The 21,316-nt window shown below is 33.0% G+C and overlaps 3 protein-coding genes and 1 non-coding gene across 6 annotated transcripts; 1 reads left to right on the top strand and 3 right to left on the bottom strand.

The window, feature by feature from the left end:
- The first annotated feature begins 621 nt into the window (after window positions 1-621).
- ROPGEF14 (RHO guanyl-nucleotide exchange factor 14) lies at window positions 622-8,503 on the top strand. 3 transcript variants are annotated; one of them, XM_022047391.2, is made up of 8 exons: window positions 622-860; window positions 1,745-1,910; window positions 5,392-5,781; window positions 6,655-6,809; window positions 6,889-6,963; window positions 7,054-7,323; window positions 7,524-7,871; window positions 8,028-8,503. In XM_022047391.2, exons 2-8 carry the CDS (start codon window positions 1,838-1,840, stop codon window positions 8,412-8,414), a joined length of 1,698 nt encoding a protein of 565 aa, XP_021903083.2. In that variant the 5' UTR covers window positions 622-860; window positions 1,745-1,837; the 3' UTR covers window positions 8,415-8,503. The 3 variants fall into 3 exon arrangements, with proteins under 3 accessions (XP_021903083.2, XP_088072395.1, XP_088072394.1); XM_088216269.1 differs by lacking the exons at window positions 622-860; window positions 1,745-1,910 and adding an exon at window positions 3,996-4,328; XM_088216268.1 differs by lacking the exons at window positions 622-860; window positions 1,745-1,910 and adding an exon at window positions 3,996-4,400.
- A 3,661-nt stretch (window positions 8,504-12,164) lies between these two features.
- LOC110818487 (Protein kinase superfamily protein) lies at window positions 12,165-17,282 on the bottom strand. Its single transcript, XM_022047385.2, has 16 exons — window positions 17,142-17,282; window positions 16,979-17,057; window positions 16,821-16,889; window positions 16,626-16,715; window positions 16,405-16,543; window positions 16,093-16,195; window positions 15,641-15,693; window positions 15,473-15,539; window positions 14,690-14,798; window positions 14,466-14,531; window positions 14,266-14,334; window positions 14,097-14,160; window positions 13,892-14,008; window positions 13,095-13,126; window positions 12,863-12,941; window positions 12,165-12,579 (listed from the first exon to the last, which is right to left on the bottom strand). The coding sequence occupies exons 1-16, from the start codon at window positions 17,147-17,149 to the stop codon at window positions 12,359-12,361; spliced, it is 1,365 nt and encodes a 454-aa protein (XP_021903077.1). The 5' UTR covers window positions 17,150-17,282; the 3' UTR covers window positions 12,165-12,358.
- LOC148266840 (small nucleolar RNA U3) lies at window positions 14,975-15,188 on the bottom strand. The gene has a single exon (XR_015818179.1). It is a non-coding gene; the product is annotated as a small nucleolar RNA U3 (small nucleolar RNA).
- A 240-nt stretch (window positions 17,283-17,522) lies between the features above and the next one.
- Window positions 17,523-20,014, bottom strand: LOC148266839 (uncharacterized). The gene is made up of 5 exons (XM_088216266.1): window positions 19,850-20,014; window positions 18,314-18,400; window positions 17,928-18,185; window positions 17,804-17,857; window positions 17,523-17,717 (listed from the first exon to the last, which is right to left on the bottom strand). Exons 1-3 carry the CDS (start codon window positions 19,865-19,867, stop codon window positions 17,961-17,963), a joined length of 330 nt encoding a protein of 109 aa, XP_088072392.1. The 5' UTR covers window positions 19,868-20,014; the 3' UTR covers window positions 17,523-17,717; window positions 17,804-17,857; window positions 17,928-17,960.
- Window positions 20,015-21,316: the final 1,302 nt, after the last annotated feature.

The raw sequence follows: 21,316 nt of genomic DNA, 5'->3' as shown, positions 1-21,316 counted from the left end.
GGATTTTAAGGAAATGTAATGAATTGGCTCATGGCCTGGTTACATGAATTTTTATAGGAAGTTCAGAACATTTTATTACTTATGATGATATTGTACATATTATCACATCATCCTCCTTATTTAATAATATATTTTACATCATTAATAAAAAAAAAAAAGTAATTACCCTTACAAATTGGGTTTAACTGAACAGAAACAAAAATTTTACAACTTTTAGTTACAAAAATTGTACAGGAATTCTATTTGAATAATGTAAATAGTATTGAGCTTATTTAATTTTTTTAAAGAATTTTTTTTAACAAGGAACGTGATTTGCCCATGTTATGGCTCCTCGTCCCGTAACCCCATGTTTTCAAATCTGGTCGAGCGTTGTAAGCACACATGCAACGGGCCCCACTGCCCCTTCCTTCCCCCAATCAACTCGTTGTCCTTTTCACAATTAAATCTCGATCGTTGAAATATAGTTAGACCAATTTTGCGGGGCCAGGTTGAAACTTACGGCCCAGATTCAATCACACCCCGCGTCCCGTGTTTTGGAGTCTAAGATTTTAAATTCTATTTTTAAAAAAATGATATTTAAAAAAAATAGTTTTATTAAATGCTCTGCTCCAGATATAATTACTCTCTTCCTCACCAACCCCCACCCCCCCAAAGTGGCTTCTTCTCCCTGCGTACCTTTCTTTTTGCTTTCTAGAGTGACTTAAAATACAGTGAGAATGATAGTAATCACTCTTCTCCAGAGCTTGATTCTATCTCGAGCGCTTTGAGGCTCTGTCTCGTCGGCGGCTATAATCAAGATTTCCTCGCCGCATTCTTCAATTTTTCTGCTTCAGTCTGCGGCTTTCACTTCTCCATTTGAGGTTTGGTTCTAGTCTGCCCTGTTTGTTTGTTTTTTTAGTGGATGAGGATGTATTTAGTGTAGAACTACTTGCAAGAGCGAAGATAAGTGTTTCCTGGAAACTGATTGTAAGGGTGAAGGTTTTGGATCTCTATCTGTGTGTGGTGTTGATTGTTATTCCCCTAAATGTTTGGATGAAACAATATTTTCTTTCTTATTTCTTTTCGATTTTTCTTCTCTAGATTCTTTTTTGCACTTTCTCTTTTACTTACAAAGGGCGTAACATTTTTGAAAAACTTCCAGTGATTTTTCTACTTTTATTTATTTCCTTTTGACGAAAGATCGTTGAACTGTTTGTTTTTGTCGCTTCAACTTACATAAATTGTAGGCTCTCATGATACGAGATTTTTGAAAATTAAGTGCTGTCATCATTGTTTCTAATAATGCTTATTCACAACTTTAATGTTTTTATCAAAATCATTAGAGCTTTGGGAAACTAATTTCCGTTGCAGAACGTTTGAACTAGTTTTCAATTTTCTATTAAGCTTATTTTAACTAGCAAATGTAACTTGCTCTCAAGCATGAGGAGAGAGATTTAGGCTCCATTTGTTATTAATAAAACAATAACAATAAGAAGATATGGAAATAAAATATTTTGAATATTATTTTTAATGGTCTTGGTTTCTGATTTTTTTTTTTTTAATTTTAGAACTATGTAATTGCGACTTTTATGGATAAATATAAATATAAAATTTCAAAATAAAATCTGAAAAATAGAGTATTTTCACGTGGTTAATCCTAATTTTTGCACTTCTTTTAGGCACAGGGAACGTTATTTCTCGCCCTTTTAACATTATAGTTTTCTCTTGACTTGGACATAATTAATTTTCATTTGAATTAATGCAGGGGTTACACCGCAAATTACTTCTTTGGCCACTCACATTAAAAGTAATTTTCCCATCGAGAAAGAATTTCAAAATAAAATTTTACTAAAAAATAATGGTGATGAGAAGGAGGCTCGCTTGCTGCACTTGGGACAGAGAGATGAGCGTCGACTTCGATGAACAAGAGAGTAAGAATCACATTCGTATTTACTATTTTTTTAGCAGTATAATGGTAACTGATTAGTAATTGGGTGCTATTGCGAATATCTAAGTATTATATTATATTATATTATATATATTTCCGTGATTTATGTTGCTTGCTCGCTAACAAACTCACACTCTTCCACAAAAATAAATGACTAAATAAATAAATTTCTTCCAAAAAAGAAAACAATCTTACACCAGCCACTTTTTTGTCTTGCAGTTTATTTTGTAGGTATCACATGGGATGAATAGTTTGAATATTATTACTTTAAAAAAAAAAAAAAAAAGACAACTTATTCTACCAGTGAGCATTGTTACTCGTTTCTTCATCCAAAGAAAAAGAGTCACGTTTTGCTCAACAAACAACCCATGTGTATTGACATTTTCGTTGCCTATATTTACAATTCTTTATCCTACTTTCTACCTTAAAACTCAAGTCATATTTACTGAAAATTTACCAAGGTTACAAAAATTTATCTTTGGTATTGAAAGATTTAAATTTAAATCATAATAGGTAATGAGGTAGTTAACAATCAAAACTTGTTTATACAAACGAAAGCTAAGTTAACTAGTTTACATTTTCCCAAGACAAATAATTTTCTTTTCTGAAGGAATTGCCCAGAAGATAAATTTTGGTAGAAATGTGTTTACTGGATCTACTGATGAAAAGAGGTCCAAGTAATTGGGTGAAAATAAGGGTAGACAAGCTTACGTAGGAATCGGCTTTTATAATGAGTATACATTCACTGACGTTGTACCATTTAGTTTTAGTAAATTTATAAATAACTCAATAAGTTTTATGACTTGACTCTATTTATTTTCAATAAGAATGACAAAAATCTCATTGGTGCATGTATTGTATACGATAGTATATCCCGTTAGGTGCGCACTTCTAGTTGCTTAGAAGTCAGCATTTTTGACTTGGTTGAATATCAATCATAAGTTCTATATCTTTCAATTTTCACATGAAGAAATGTAATGGATCTAGGCCGTCCTTCATAGCGAGATCACATGGGGTTATATCATAATTTTGAATTTTTTTGAGGCTGTTTTCAAGCATTTTAGAGGATGGGAATTGGGAAGAATATAGTAGCAAAATCTAGGCCGTAGGGTGTAAAAAGCTCATTAGGAAACATAATAAATAAATAAATTCTGATTTATTAATAGGTGCACCTGGTACGATGCCTGCCAGAAATTTAATGTACCTCTATGTTGTCAATTTATTTTTAAAATGTATTGTCTTAATTGTTTCCTTTATGAGGGATCCTTACGGGCAAGATAACTTGCTCCTACCAAGTCAACCCTAGAATGTGAATTACCAAAAATGTGCTACTTTTATAGCTGCGCTAGATAATGAATTAGTACTAAGGTGTCCACTTACGGCAGTTTTTGGTTTTAATTTTTTCAATCGGCTAGATAAAATAAAAATTATTTGTAGCAAAAGATAAAAGTTAAAATTTATTTTTGATAGGTATAAGTATAAAAATTATAATTATGATTTTTAAAAAAATGACTTTAATTTTTAATAAAAATTTACATTTAGATATCAAAAATCATTTTCACCAAACATACAGTTCTTACTTTTTTTAAAAAATCTATAACTATTTCAACTGAATAACATTTAATAAAAATATTTTTTAATAATATTTCAAAATTTACAGCATAAAGTACAGCTATCTTTAGAGGCCAACTAAATATTATCTAATTTCTATCAAAATATAAAATTTAATATTTTAATTTTTACTGATATTGTGTACTAATTATGAATATTTAATAGCTCATTAGTATTTAGTTATAAATAGTCTAAACTAATCATTAATATTTGAAAATGCTAAATATATCATAATCATTTAGAGTCCCCGTTCATCCACTTACTCAGATATAAATTAAATCCTTGGTGTACCCTACTCAAACATGGCCTATATGGTGTGTGAACCACTTCTGCGACTTCATGGAAAGATGAAGTAATTTGGTGGGGACAAAAAAAGTCGTTGTCTTTATAACAAATTTGTCCTGCAGCATTTATAACCGTTTATATTTGGATCAGTTCCCTCCCTAAGACGATTCCTTCTCTTTAATTTCTTTTTGTTTCTTATTTCCTTTGGTTTTGTTAGCCCATATGAACCGACAACACGAAGAAAAGAAAAGACACAAGTCGATGTGAACACGTAATTGTGGGGGATTAAGTTACTACTATTCGGAGGACTAGTTCTTAAGAAGGCCGTATTCTCTTTATTTGGCTAAGTGACTGTTGAACTGACAAGTGCCTAGCTTCTTCGAAACTTAATTTTGTAGGGTGTCTATTCTGTTGAAATTTAGGAAGCTTCCTGCCTTCTTCTTTCCGGTTGTTCTTTATCCTCTGACGAAAAGTTTGAGATCTGACGTCACCGGTTTTCTTTATGGTGAATAATTTCCGGCCGTATTCTCTTTATAGCATGATTAGTTTTGGGACAGAACGGGCTGAGTAATTTTGCGTACGTTCTGGAAACTTCATGGGAATTTGTATTTGGATTGAGATGAAAAAGTTATGGTTTTTGGATCTGACGGCTTGTTTTAGGAGTGTTTTTCGTTCATCTTCCAAGTTGCATATTAACTTAATCGAATGGAAGAGAAAAATGTCTGCATAATAGTCAACGTAGGACGTATTGGTACTTAGCTTCAGTGGATAGAAAGGTCAATTTATAATTTTTGACATCGTATAGTTTCTCGCTTGCAAATGTTAAAAGCATGTTGAGCTAGGTTCAAGACTTGAACTCATCAAAAGATTTGCAAGCCTTGAACTCATCAAAAGATTGATAAAATAACGTGAATTATTAACTTAAGAAGCGGGAATTCGGAGTCAAGTCCTGTGAGTCCGTGACAAATACCATTTTCTTTCTTTTGCATGTGCTTACACCTAACAATCCTATAATAGAGACAAATTTGACAGGATTGATTTTGTCATTCAATTATACAAGAGGCCCGAGTATCTCGTTTGAATCCAGTGTGTAATAAACATTAAAGGTGCAGATACATACATGTTCCGTTAGAATAACTGAATATTGTGAAAGAGCATCGAAAGTTCCTAGAGTAATTTTATGCAAGTGTTGTACTTATCCGAATCTCTGCTCCCAAAAATGAAGGAATACTATTATTTATTTGCTTTTTGTGTCGCAATCTTGTAAATGTTTCATGAGAAAATATTGGTCAAGCATAATATTGACTGAAAGCGTTTGGCAATTACTTTAGTACGGCCGTCGACACAGATTTTGATGGAAAAACGTATTATGTCCATTGCTTGTGTCAATTAAGATACAGGGCACAAATTTCGATCTTACTTCTCTGGAAATATCAACTGCGTGTAGTGTAAACCGCATGGCCACATGGCATGGCAGAGGCTCTTGTAATTTTTTAACATTTTGTTTGCCAACCTATAAGTTCGAAGTTCATTTTCCTTAATGTAGTAATTATAACTGAATTTGACAGGAGTAATGACATATAATGGTCTTGAGAATTGCATTCTCAACAGTCAATCTTATGAGGATGAAAGTGGAACAAGCAGAGGAGATGGGTGTGCAACTGACTCTTTGGATGATGATGATTCAAGCTGCTCTTCTAGCAAAGATGCTTTTGGATCATTTTCCTCAAAATGGTTGACAATGAAGAGGGATGAACAGGGTTCTGATGAATGGGAGCTCTCCGAAAGCCCACAGCATTTTTATTGCAAAGAGAAACCTGCTTATGCCGTTCAGTTTTCAGATGTAGAAGCAATGAAAGAGAAATTTGCTAAACTACTCCTGGGTGAAGATATTACAGGGGGTCGTAAAGGTGTCAGCACTGCATTAGCTTTGTCAAATGCCATAACAAATCTTTCTGGTATGTCTTACTTTATTTTCCTTGTGGAAACTTCATTCTTGGGATTGTTTTAGGTATCTTCTATTTATCATTCATTCTTGGGATTGGCTTTTCATTTATCAACAGTTCATGAAGATTAACATATTAATTAATTCCTTGACCTCTTCATATACATGTTTGATTAGGTAATCTGATCACTGAGACTATAATTACATTAAAGCCTTAAAGTAATTGATTGAGGAATACAATCATTTTGCTAATGAACTACTGTCAAGAAATATAAAAGTAAGCTGAGAATATGCTACAAGACTTTCATCTAATACATTGTTGCTAAAATGAACTAGTGAAAGAAACTGTTTGAGAAAATGTCTTATAAAAATCTGATGTAAACTCATGCATTATAGTCTTCCTCCTTTTACATTTAATGCAATAACTAGGTAACCTGCTGGGAAATTATGCAAGGATGCAGTAACAAATCTCCGCTTTGTAATTGCCATAAGGTGATAAGAGATGGAAATGCTAGCACCTTCTGGGTTCTTTTTCTTTATGATTTAACGATAGGCTGAAGTCTTTCAATCAAAAGTAGCCTTCAAGTCCATTTTTATCTATCCATTGGCTTCAACCTTTACTATCCTGCAAAGAAATGAGAGGGGTGAGGGAGATGTAAACAGAAAGGACAGAATATCAAAGCTAAAAAGACTATGAGAATGAAATGAGGCATGTCTCCACTTTAGAATTACATAGTTATCATTTATAAGATCATGAATATCAACTCCGCCAAACTTTCTGGGAATCTTGATCAGTGATCTAGGACATGCATTTCGTTTATGTTTGTCACATCATCATCTCTCTATCTCTTCTAGCATCTAACGCGCTAAAGAAATGGATTTTTAGCTTCTATTTTTGGGGAGCTCTGGAAATTGGAACCGTTGCCTGAGGAAAGGAAGAACAAATGGCGAAGAGAAATGGACTGGCTGCTCTCTCCTACAAACTATATGGTTGAGTTAGTCCCTGCCAAACAAAGTGGCGCCAATGGACGAACTTTGGAGGTACTTGTTCACTTTTATATATATATAACAGACGAAAAGACTATGTGAAGCAAATTCAGATTGTTTTTTATTGAAGCAGATAATGACACCAAAAGCTCGTGCTGATATTCACATGAATCTTCCAGCTCTTCAGAAGTTGGACTCTATGCTTATTGTGAGTGATGTTTTTCATTTCATTTGAAATTATAACTTTTCAGTTCGCTAAATTTTTCATCTGACCAGCTTCAAAATTTCAAATTAACAGGAGACACTTGACTCGATGCTGGACACTGAGTTCTGGTATGCAGAAGTGGGCAGCAGGGCGGAAGGAAGGAACAAGAGTGCAAGGGAGAGCAAGAGGTGGTGGCTTCCATCACCACAAGTACCAAAAACTGGTCTTTCAGACACTGAAAGGAAGAAACTGTTCTGCCAGGGTAAGATGGTCCACCAAATTTTCAAGGCTGCTAAATCCATCAACGGAAGTATCCTGCAGGAAATGCCTGTGCCAGCAATTATCAAGGATGCAATTCCCAAGGTGAGCTGGCATTCTGCCTTCCGGATCATTCTTATTTATTGAAAACCTTGCTGAAGCTTTTCCAGTTTAATCTTTCTGTAAGCCATGCACAAAAGTAGAATCTGAAACTACTACATCCGAAAGTTGATGATAGAAAAACAAACAGAAATTCTTGAATGGTGTATATGCTTATAGTAACATTTGTCTCTGCTCATTTACAGTCTGGAAGAGCAAACCTTGGTGAGGATCTGTACAAGGTCTTAACAACAGAATACTGTTCTGCTGATGCAATGCTCAATTCCATCAATTTAAGATCTGAACATACTACTCTTGAGGTCATTAGTCGATTAGAAGCTGCTATATTTTCATGGAGAGAGAGAATCATGGAACAAAATAGTGGTAAATCACCAGTTCGTAAATCATGGTCTTTTATTAAGGACCCTATGTCCGAGTTAGATAGGACAGAGTTACTATTGGAGCAAGCTAAAGTCCTTCTGCAAGAAATCAAGGCCAGAAATCCTAATCTCCCTCATTCATTTCTTGATGCTACAAAAATTCAGTATGGCAAGGTGAGTTCCATTTTGAGTTAATGGTAAATAATTTTCCATTATTTGGCAGCATTTTTTCTCACTACTCCAATAATCAGTTTACAACCTCATGAATATAACCTTTGATGATTATCAATTTAAGGCTATATTCACTTCAATCAATCTGAATCCTCTCAGGACATTGGGCATTCAATTATAGAAGCATATTCCCGGGTAATTGGAAACTTGGCTTTTAGCATCCTGTGTCGTATAGGAGAAATATTGCAGGAAGATATTTCGAGCAATCCCAACTCTCCGGCTCTCACATATAATTTTCCAGATATAAATAGCACCAATAATTCAGAAAATCGAGTGCCTGGTGTAGATGTAAGGCGATCACTCTCTGATCAGATGAGAAGTGTGGATGGAAGAAACTATGAGTCTACTAGTTGTGATAATTTTGATTTGGATTCTTTGTATAGTGAAGCAAAAACAAGTTCTGTGAATGCAACTCCGAGTAGGGGACGTTTATGGTGCATGCGTAGAGAGGCTTGTATCGGCGGTTCCCCTGTGAAATCTCCCTAATACCGGAGAGTTATTTTTTATAGACATCTTGTAAATTACAGCATCATGTGATTAACAAGATAGCCAAGTTAATTTTGGTTTACCTCTTATTAGAGTGTCATTTTATTTCTACCCTACTACTATATGAATGTATATCTTTCTTTGAAAAGTTATAACATGGCATTATTCAATAGAGTTAAGAAAAAAAGCAAAAGAAACTCAATCTGTAGTTATGAAATTATCAAAACCAGGATCACATGATAAGTCATAGGGTAAATTACTGAAGTTGTCTACATTTATTAAATGTGGAAGAACATTTCAAACCTCTTAAAAATTAAACAGAATCCAGTGGGTTATGAGAATCGCTACACAACATTTGACATGCTAATTTCATAATTTGAATACTCCCTAGGTAGGTTTATTTATATAAGTTCACCAGGTAGATGCAGAATTTTGTTTAAATGATTCTTAATTAAATTTAGAGTTCAGAGTTGAAGATTTAAGGATGAACTACTTAAGAGGAGGTATTAGTCCAAAATGTATTCTACAGCCAGTGTAGAAAGAAAAGTTTCTTGGTGGCAGCTGAGCTAAAGAGCTACCGAGAAACTTCTCGAGGAAAGACAAGCTGTTTGGTCACATGAACCTGTTCGAGGGGCACATGTCCGCCGTTATGGTGCCTGAGGAAAAGGATGACGCAGTTGCCACGGAGGAAGATGCTGATGAAGGGGAAGGGGAAGGGGAAGGGGAAGGGGAGTTAGGAAGTGGGTTAATGGATGGAGAGGAGTTGGTGACTAATTGTAGTTCAGATGATGGATTGGTTGACAGATTGCTTGATGGGTTTGGTTCAGTTGAGAGGAAGAGGAAGCATTTAATTATTATTTTTTTTAATTTTAAAAATTTTACGTTTTATAAAAAATAATTTTATATATGTTAAATATAATATGATATCTAATGTAAAATATTAATCAAGTAAATGATATCATATATTAATTATAGTGATATATGACAATTATATTAACAGTGCTAACAAAAACTAATAAACATGAACTATACAAATAATTTTAAAAATATAAAATCAAAAAAATAAAAAAGTTTACAAATTAAAAAAGAATAAAATAGTGTATAAACAAAAAAATATATATATTTATGATATAGATTATTTCAAAAAATATGCAATTTTTAGATGTATTATTTACATCTAGTATATATATATATATATATGGGGGTGTGTGTGTGTGTGTGTGTGTGTGTATATACTTTTTTGAACAGAGAGAGAGAGAGAGAGAGAGAGAGAGGGATGGAGGGAGAAGCTTGTGATATGGAAAAAGAAGAGAGACAGGAGTGAGAACAAAGAGAATTTTTCTTTTTGTGAATACGGAGGGAGAGGTAGGAGAAGAAGAGAGAATTATTGTAAGCTATGGAGAAAGGAAGCATATCATGAGGATGTACTATATAGTACAGTGCGAGAACGCACAGACTTTGAGCGATTATACAATAGCGAGTAAAGTGAAAAAGTAAAGATGAAGAAAAAAAGAAGAAAAAAGCTAGGTCCTATTCATATGTATTTTTTTTATTTTTAAAACTTTTGAAACTGAGCCGCATTGAAACATATTATATTTTTTAATCCCAAACCTCCTGAATTGAGGATCAAACCAAAATCTTTTTAGTGTGTGATTCAGTCTAAAGTGAAGAGTTTAATTCAGTCAAATTTTTTAGTCTAGACTAAGAGATGAACATCCATATATGCCTATTAGGTTCAATTATTTAGTTAGTGGTGAATTGAATAATCTCATTTATTAATTATATAATTATTTAAAATAAATTTGTTAATTGACATCTATCAATATATCAATATTCCTACGAGATATTAAAATGATTTCTCAAAAAAAAAAAAAAAAATTACATTAATAAAATTTCTGAAGATTTTTTTTTTAATTTTTGTATTCTAAAAGAACTTAAAATATAAACAGTATCAAATTCTGATAGTTATTATTATAGCATAATGATATATAGACTAATTTTTTTAAAGAGAAATTTTTTTCTTTATATTTTTATGGTGATTAAATTTTAAGATTGATCAAAAAACACAAATATCAAATATTATATTTTTTATATTTAAAGTGATAAATCTTTAACTATCACTCACATATTGATATGGAGTTTGAGTTATACCTAATGACTAGTATATTTAAAAAGATGAAGTGGTAAAAAACTCAATTTCATGGGTGAGGGTTAAAGAGATTTAGGGATTCAGAGATGGATATGCATATTTTGGTTTGTATGAGAGTCGTCAACTAAAACTATGATCATATCATCTGTCATGTGTGCAGCGTGTAATGGATTTCAAATGACTGATAGCATGGAGAGTTTGTTCAGATAAAATTCAAAACTACATTATTAAAGTAGACACAAAATTGATGCGAAAACTTAATTTTTTTTTTAATATATATACATATATATATTGTACAAAAGACTTGAAGCTATTTTATCAAAGTAAAGTTTATGTCACCTAAGCGGGAGGGGCTTTCTTCAATTTGATCTTTTGAGTTTTCAATCAAAATCCAGTTGAGGTTGATTTGTTGTATTATATATATTTACTTACTAGTCCATAAAGAATTATCTAAATTAATTGGGGTGGAACTCTAATTTATCAACAGGGGGCCAACTACTGGGTAAGAATACTAATAAAATTATGTCTTGCATCTCTTTTAATTGTCAAATTAATTATTTAAATTAAGCAAAATTATTTAATTTATAAATTTATCGATTGTGTAAGTTCAAATTATTGAAAAATAATTAAAATAAGCTCTTGGAAACAGAAGTTCTTCCAAAACTTCATTTCTCGAAAAATAATTAAACTTAAATACGTTAAAGTGCATAAAAACAAAATACATTAAAATGAAATATCTATTTGCAATTCTTATGTTCCTAAGTAAAATACAAGGAAAAAAGATACCGATGGTAATTAGTTTATATGGTAAAGAAAGTATAAATAATGAAGTAATCTTATAAACTGACTAAATTAGCAATTTAAAAAATAATACAATCAGCGCACAAACATTAAAACCTCTATGTAATTCATCCAAATATTCAAAGAGAGAAAACTTAAGTACTTCCTACTCTCAATGAAAACATGACAAGCATAATTTACTTATATTTAAGGTAAGAAATAAAACATTGAACTTGCTTATTATTAATAAATAACACTAAAAAAAAAATTATATAAGAGATATTTATGAAAACAAAAAGGTAAAACAACTACATATACTTAAATAACATTTTCGCATTGAAAATGAAAAGGTAAAGGTCGTGATAAAAAGGTTTCTTAGCATTCTTCTCATTAGATTCGTACAAAGAGAATCGATGCATAGACATAAAGGTTCTTCTTTCACTAGATATCTAGAAATAAACTGCTGAGAATTTTATGGAAAACATCATAATAAACAATCGAACACAATAACTTAAACTAAGTTTCACACCTATAGTCATATTAATACAATTCTCCATACTATGTTGTAAGGTACCTGATAGTTGATTGTAATTTTTCAGAACAATAAGTTCAATTATAAGAATTTCCATATAATTTACTAAAACATGAATCTTAGATTATTTTCACTAACTGGAACCCAAACACGGTGCTAACCTGGACGCTTTTTCAGAACCGAAAGCAAGAATATTTGTAATAAAGAAATTTTATTACCACAAATGATCAGAGTTCCTACGATACAGACATGCAAACAAGGAGATATTTATCGTAAAACCATCAAGATGGAAGCAGATGAAGTTTCCTTGTAGAACTGGACACATCACACGCCACACCATAACAAGCATATGTAGGTTTACTTGCAAACAGTCAGAAAGGTAAATCCGCCTTATTTATGTCACTGCCATTCTGCATATAATATATATATATATATATATATATATATATAAAACGTTTTTTAAGAGTACTGAGAGTTCATGTATCATCCTGCTACTTTCCTTGAGTAAGCATTACCAGCTTGAATATTCTGGGTTGGTCTGAGAAACAAGTCACCAGATTCTCCAATCCATTGCACCCCAGCCTTCATTGGTGGAGGTTGCCTCAGCTGCACCCCAGGCTGTCGGCGGGATCCTATTGTCATATTTGCCAACTTCTCTGATGTGTCTGACACTCCTCGCACAGTTCTACACTTGCTCATGGAGGCTGTTAGTCAAATAAAGTATTTCTTAATTCAGTGAAAATTTATCACAAAGAATACGCCCTTTCTTTCTATTCTTGTAGCGAGTAAAAGAAACATTTTCTTGCACTTATGATAACATCTCCTCATGGAAGCACGAGCATTACTTCATGGCAATTTATGTTAATAACACTAGTGACTAGGACTTCATACAACAAACTCTTTAAGTAATAAAAGACCAAACTGATTAGGCAAATCATTGAGAAACATGACCACATTTTTGTGACATTTTTTTCCATAGAAACTTACATGGACTTTTCTTTCCTGGGGGTCGGTATTTAGGTTGTTTGACAGAGCCCTTTAAGGATTTATCACTCTTGTCTCCATCCTTCAAGGAGGAAAAGGAAAAGGAAAAGGAGAAAAAATAAAACCAGTTAAGCCTTCGAATAAGAATACTTAAAAGCATGCATTTAAATATGCACATGTATGCTCACTAGTATAAAGAGCATGAAAAAAAAATCTGAAGTAGTCAGCCCTTTACCTGATTTGCCATATCCAGCTTACGTTGAAGACCTGCAAGCAGGAACAAGAACAATGCCAATCTATATGAGAATCTCTTTTCGATGTCTGAATTTTTCTGGATGAACAAAATCAAGCTAAACTATTCTATTTTTGAAACTTGGTCGGCAATTCCACAGGAATAAAGATAAAGCACAGCAGTACATGTCTAAAAAGCTTAGTTCTTCCTTTGAAATTCATACAGAACCTATCAGGATTACAACTTTTTGGGGTCGTGGTTGGAGGGGTTGAAGGGCAGTACACCTACATGGGAGAACCCCACATAACATATTGAACAATAACATTAACAAGTTTGTATTGATCATCATAATTTCTGATCATTACAAAAACCAACATATTTTCGTAGGAGCTGGAATACGAAAACTAAAATTTTGTTCACTTCTGAGGACAATTTAGACCCAGACTACTTAAATGATATCATGCATGATGTCAAAATATAATCTTCACCACTGACATGAAGAGTTGTTTGGCTCAACTTGTGCAGCCTTTCACCAATTACTATTGTAGCTGATACATTTTAATTTAACATGAATCAGGATAATAGTAAGGTTTTTAGCTGAGCAGACAGAACTTACACATGCACGCATATAACATCAAGATATCAAAAAATATTTACACATGCACACACATGAATGTAATATCAAGATACCCAATAATATTCATACAAAGCACAAAGCAAAAGTCGTCAAACATAAATTTACAATTAAAAAAAGGCAGGAATAAGACATGATCCAAGCTAAAATCATTTAGATATCTCACCTGTGCTCAGGGAAGCATTAAACTTAGAAGTAGAATGGTTGTTAGCAAGCTTAGCATTAGCCAAAGGCCCTGAATACCTCCTAATATATGGCTGCTCCAGTGCTCCCCTTGCTCCAGCTAAACAAACAAATTAGATTATCTTACAAATCCATTGAACAGAGGTCATGTTTACTTTCCAATAAGTACGACAACAAACACATCATACCAGATGGAGGGGTTCTAGTAAGAGCTGCTCTAGAACGAAGGGATGGTGGAACATAAAAGCAACTCTGCCACAAATAACGTACGTCTCAAAATTTGAAGGAACAACATCAAAAACACCACATCTCAAATTCTAAGAATGGAAATGAACTAAATAACAAAAAACTGCCAACCTGAAAGAAAGGGTGTTGAAGCGCTTCTGCAGCTGTCGGCCTCTTGGACGGATCCCAAGAACAAAGTGACTACAAAATATGAGCAGAACAGGAAAAAATAAAGATCAGCTAGACAAATAATAGCAGGGAGGAAAGTTTTAACTTAAGAAATAGCATATTACTCTCAAGGTGAGAGATAACAGAAATAATAAATCACGTACTGTAATAAGACTGATTCCATCCTCACTTGCAGAAGGTATCAAACTTGAGAGAGGTACATCAGGGAGCTGCAAGCAAATAGTCACAGTGAGCAACCTATCAACATAAAATTAGCAGCATAGTGGGCAGTTGCATTAAATTACAATGTAGGGTCCAATATCACCATCTAATTCCAACTTCAGAAGTGTGTTTCAAAATGTACCAGATGAATAAAAGTAAGACTAACCTCAGGAAATTGGTAGTTAATGGCCCTAGCAAGATTGAGCCCATCAGCCCACGTATCCTTTGTCGGGCTGCCTATTACACTGCATATTTTATAGATTTCGTCTGCTTCACTGCACATAGTAATAGGATATGATTAACTCCATTTCCTACATCCGATTTCTAAATGATAGAACAAGAGAGCGATTACCAAACATTCAACTATCTATATTCATAATGCTATAAAACAAATCATAATTTGAAGCTTCAAAACTTATTGGATCTATGCCTTAATATGTTCTATGCAACAAGTCTGTCAGACAACCGGGTGACTACCCCAGCTAGGTCAAATCCAACTAAGAACGATCCTATACAGCCTCAACAGTTCAGTAACCGCCTCCATCATTAATAACGCTCTCATCACATGGCCATGATTCATCTACCAGACTTGAAATCCTGTCTCCTTAGAACTCAAGGACACAGAGGTACAAGCTTATAGGACAATCCTGTTTAGGTAAGGTTGTACAAGCTTATAGAACAGAGCCTATAGCACAGGGCCTAAAGAGCAGGTCCTGAACAGATACTGTTAAAAAAGAAGAAGAAGTCTTCTATGCAACAAGTCAACAGCAAATTTCTTTCTTGTCTACAATCCTACAAGAGTAGCTCTCACTAATATCTCAGCCTCCTCATATCAACAAAATGTAGTATTATCACAGAGTAAAAGATGGCATAAGGTTGTGAAGCGAACAATCCGTGATGGTTTTTTTTCCTCAAATTTATTTTCAGTTTCAAAAGCTTTGGTACAAACCTAGCACCAGGGAAGAGGGGTCTTAAAGTGAACAATTCAGCCATGATAGCTCCCATAGCCCACATATCTGGTTAGCAAAAGAACATCCAATTATAAGAATCATGAGCATATAATATTTGCATTACATAACTGTAATCATAAAAAAATTTATCCATGTTGAACACTAACCAACTTTTAAGCTATATAGGTATGACTGAAGCAGAACCTCAGGAGCCCGGTACCTGAAATTGATAGGTCACTAGACCAGAGAAATAAGATATTGAACACCTAATATGTTTGTGAGCATAAAGAAAAAATGGACAAGAAGGTATACTAATGTCAGAGTCATACTTCTCATGGTAGAGGGAGGAAGAAATTGGAAGAATGACAGCACACTTTCACATGTAGAAAGCTAGTAAAAAATATAGGAAGAGGTTTGAACAAGATGGAAGCTGCCTCCTATTGAAATTCATATATATATATATATATATACACATAAAAATATAATTTGGTCTTTCAACTCGACAAAGCAAACTATTGACTTGCAATTGAACTTAAAATGTTCTTATTTATCCTTCCATGCATAAACAAAAATTGTTTTACCATCTACAAGAGAGAAAGAAATGAAAAGAAACACATACCATCGCGTTGAGACGTATTCTGTATATGGTGGATGCGAAATTATCTCCCGTGCAAGTCCAAAATCAGCAATTTTGATTACGTCTTTTGTCACCAACAAGTTCTCTGCAACAGTTTGTTGCAAACAATTTCAATTGCAGGATATGTAGGTTAGACAGTACATTGTAAAAAGAAGTTGTTGTTACTAGAAGGCTAACATGTAAAATAATATGCAGAATGACTTATTCAAAGATGTTTATTGACTGCAAAAGAAAAAAACCAAAGAAAAGAAAATACTAGGTTGGACCAAAATAAGTTCCTTAATAGGAAATTACCTGGTTTAAGGTCACGATGAAAATATCCACGCTGGTGCATGTAAGCAAGACCTTGAAAAACTTGGAAACACCAATTCCTGACTTCAGTTTCGGTGAACAGCCTTTGTCTATCTTTCATGAGTTGGTAAAGGTTGTATTCCTAAAACATGTGTTTTCAATTATTTCAAATTGCGGATCAGACTACAAGTAGGCATCAGAGGCAAACCAAATCAACAACTCACCATGTACTCAAAAACAAAGTATAACATATCATTTTCTCTGATGACTTCCTTAAGCTTCACGATATTCGGATGGTTCATTCTTCTCAAAGACTGCCATAAGAAAAGATAAATAAATAAGACATCTCTAAGGAAAGTAACTATGATAGCAACAAGTAACTTGACCATTCACACAAAAAAAGGAGACTATACTATTACCTTCACTTCCCTCAAGTTTATGCATTCCTCCCACGAATAATATTTCTTTTTCATTTTTTTAATTGCAACCTGTAGAACAAATTTTTTAGTTAACACTACATCGTTTAAATTAGTTGGTTTCCTACGTGTGTACATAATGGACTTTAAGCAACACTTACAACTTCACCAGTCTGCTTATTGATAGCTCGCCACACACTTCCAAAAGTTCCATCACCAACCTCCTTGATCAACTTGTACCTAAATAAACCAAAATTAAACATTAATAAATTTAAAGAATTGTTACAATAGAGATGAAAGTGTTAATTAAAAAAAAAAGCTAACCTCTCCATTATTTCTGTTGAACACAATCCGCTCCTTTATTCAAGACAAGTATAAGAACTCCCGAAAGATATATGTGGCATTTATCTTCTGTCAGAAGATTCCTAATAAAAGCTAAAAACTACTAAAATACTGTTTTGATAGTCCAGCCAAATCCACCATTAATTTCTTCTCAAAACCAGCATGAGCAGAAAATAAGAATTATCTTGATGGATGGGCCGAGCCTTATTCATTTTGAAACTTGCAGCTTCAAAAATGTACCAACGCATAGATTTGGACTTGAAGATAAGTTCCATAGAACATACTGACATGAAAGGTCGAACCGAGAAGAATGATTGATCCAGTTAAGGAACCTAAGCTCAACACAGTCACTCAATGGCCCAGTATTTGGCTCTAACTCATCTACACTATGCAGAAATTGAGCAGAATTTTCAGTTAACGGACATCTCCAGCTCTAACCAGTACCCATCAGCAGCAAAAGTTGGAATGATAACTAACTACAGCCTGCACAGGATTGACGCAACAGGTTATCTAGCACTAAGCAAAGAACCTTCAACTGTTTACTTGCAGACTTCAACCCTGCAACAAAAGAACAATAATGTGAATTTTAAATGGATTTTAAAAAAATTAAGTAAATAAGAGACACTATATTGTATATGCTGTACCCTGGAAGACGTATATTCCCAATAGTTTTGACTAGATGTTGTATCAGCAATGCACTAACAATGAAAAGATCATCAGGATATGTAAACAGAAATATGTCCTAAGAAATACTGATAAAAGACTTACTTGTAAGAGTGCACTAAAGATCCAACACCTATCTTAGAAATTTGCATCACGCCTCCTGTACTGATCATTAAAGCAAAAATGACCATTAAGTGCAATTAACAAAGGAAACCAAAAGAAAATCTCCACGGATGAGAAACCGCCAGTCAAGCACTTCTTGGAATGGAAAAACCAGATACTGGTGGCTATTTGACCAGAAGAGCGCTTCCTCCATGTCTTAGAAAGGAAAACGTAGCCCTCTAAATCCAAGTCCAGCACAACCTGACATACGTTAGGGCATGAAAATTAGTCATCAACTTCCAAATTTGTAAGACAATGGAATAGCATAGGCACTTAGTGATATAGCTATATAAATAACCTCTAAAGCATATCCAAATAGAGAAGTATACCGAGTGCATACTTGCAAAATCCAAAACATAGAGGCCATTTGGATTGACTCGTTTTTGGTGGACAAAGTACTTAAAAGCACATTTTGGCTACAAAAGAAACACGAAGTATTTCAGTGCAAAAAGTAGTAAAAGTTCAAAAGCTTTTAGGACCAAAAAAAAGAAATTTGTAGGACCAGCTCATTTTAGAGTTTTTAATAAATAGCTTTCAGCTCATTTAATTATATTTTTTACCGACGTAATCCACAAAAATACTAAACTCTACTAAAATAATTTCTTTTGAAATAATAAACTCTAGTAAAATAATATTTGACTAAAAGAGCAACTAGCTGTCCATTTTGATCATTTAATTAAAATTTCAAGATAAAACTTATGAATTTACCAAAGACTTCATAGTTTTTTAAGTCTAAAAGCTTAAAAAATAAGTTGGATAATCTGAAAACTTTTCAACCTTACAGCATTATGAGCTCAATACCCAACTATTATGAGCTTAAAGCATAGAAAAAAATAAGTCAAACCAAACAGGCTCATTGATCAAATTTCATAAACACACATCAACAAAAGGAAACCACAAAATAATAATAATGCCACCCTAAACATTATATCTTATATATTCACATTATCATGACAAACAAACTCAAACCATAAAGGAATTATCATAGGCAGCAAAATTTAAACCCTATTGCATGCAACGACACTGTTAGAATAACATAATAAACATATATGAACAACATTAACGGTCAATGAGATAACATATAACATATTTCTAACTGTTGAAAGACAACCAAAGTACATGCCAAAAATGAAGATCAACAATCAAACAACAAAATTTTGCCAGCTCCACAATCAATTATGAACGTTTTACCAATTCCTAAAATGAAGTTCAAATGGATCAGATATACATGCTCTGACCCATAAAACTAAAGATGAGATTGAATTTTTTTTTAAATGTACTAAAGATAAGATTGAATCACAAGAAAGCAATCAAAATCCAATCCAGAATAAGAAGCAAAAACATACATTGGCTGGAAAACTTCACCACCATCCATTGTAAATATCACTAAAAATCACACATAGTCAGAATGTATAGCCGGACCAAATCAACCCCTTTTTTACGAGGCAATGGACACAAACATATAAAACGAGTAAAATCAAATCATAATTATCATATCCGTGCATCTCAGAAAGCAGCCACCAGGAAAACCCGTATCCACAACAAATTCTCACAAATCCCAAAGGAATTCAAAACAAATGCAAAAGAAACAAAATCAACAAACAGCCATGGCACCATTACTTCCTTTCCAAAAACAAGACCAATCAAAAGCGGATGAAATAACAAAACCCTAACTTAATCGAAAATTGAAAATCACATAGATCGTAAACCAAAATCTAAAGGACATCATGGATGTGACATAATCGAACCCGATCCGATCAGATCCAAACCGTGAGAACACCAAATTGCTGAGCCCAACATATAGATATAACAGACGTAAAAGCACCGATTAAAAATATAGGAGAGAGAAAGAAGAAGGAGAATACCTGAAAGCCAACCGGCATAACCACCGTCACCAAGGACGGGTAGAGGTGGAATCCAGAGCTTCTCTATCTCTCCCCAATGTGAAACCCCTCCCAAAATGTGCTCCCAACAACACCCTCCCTATCTCTCTACACGCCAAATATCTGTCTGCCCTTTTTTTGGTAGCGTTTCTCTTGCCAACCAAGAAAACCTAATTTTCTTATGTTCATTTAATTACTTTTTTATTATTATTTTATTTTAAACTGATGATGACGTCATATATACAGTATAGCCGGTGTGCGGTCCCCCTTTTGATGTGAAATAATAATTTTAGCTCATGTTATTAATTTATTATTTTATTATTTTAAAATTTTAATAGAAGTTGAAATATACTTTTCACCAATCCCGCATAAAATTCATATGAATTCAATTTTTATTAGTTAAGTAGCATTTCGATTATGCTTTAATTAAAATAAATATACTAATAAATAGTATTTTGATGATGCTTTAGTTAAAATAAATATAGATTTGTAAATGAATTACAATAAATTTTTATATTTATTTCAAGTATAATTTTAATTTAATTAAGAACTGATGCAAATTATATTATGATAGTAAAAAAAATAACTTCATGTAAAATTTCATGTAAGATCAAAATATATATTGTAAATTGTATTATTAATTTTGAAATACAAATTGTTTTAATTCTATGTAAAATTTTATTTGAGTTCATTTTTTGTTATTTTATAGAAGAATTTCACAATTTTCTTAGAATTTAATAAAGAATTTCATAATTTTCTAGAAATTTAACTTATATATTGCTACGATACCACAAATTGAGAAACTCAACAAAAAGAGTCATATGTTATATAAAGAAAAGAAAAAGTGCACTCAATGAAAGATATATAGCAAACTAAGAAATGAAGCTATGAATGGATGAATTTATTTGATACAAATGGACTGCCTTATATAGGCATAGAAAGCATGTTCCCTGTCACTAACTTTTCAATTAACCAAAATATTTTGTTTGCTATTAATTTCTTCATTAATCAAGTCATGTTCTCTTATTTTCTACTACTAGTTTCTTCATTAATGGATCTTTTACAAGTCTCTTTAGAATAGGAAACCAAAACATACTAACTTCCTCAATAACAATAAGAATAGATAAATTGAACTAAAATGAAAAATAAAATCGGTCAAATAAAGTCAGTGTGCTACTTATTGTTATAACTTTAATATTTCCCCATAACATTATTTCATTCTTTCCACCATCCTGAGCTGATGACAAAAGCTTCTAAACATGTTGCTACTCAAGCCTTTTGTGAACAAATCTCTTTCATGTCAATACACTTTAATTCAATTTCCTCTTGCTGAACTTTCTCCCTGATGAAGTGATAATGCACCTCCACATGTTTAGCTCTTGCATGAAAAACTAGATTATCAGCTAAACATATTATTGTGGTTGTTGTAATATAGAGAAATTGAATAAT

The sequence above is a fragment of the Carica papaya genome, chromosome 3, assembly GCF_054855325.1.
Source record: "Carica papaya isolate Zhongbai chromosome 3, ASM5485532v1, whole genome shotgun sequence".
NCBI classification, from domain to species: Eukaryota; Viridiplantae; Streptophyta; class Magnoliopsida; order Brassicales; family Caricaceae; genus Carica; species Carica papaya.
The sequence above is the reverse complement of the archived record's forward strand: the minus strand, read 5'-3'. Positions and strand labels throughout refer to the sequence as shown.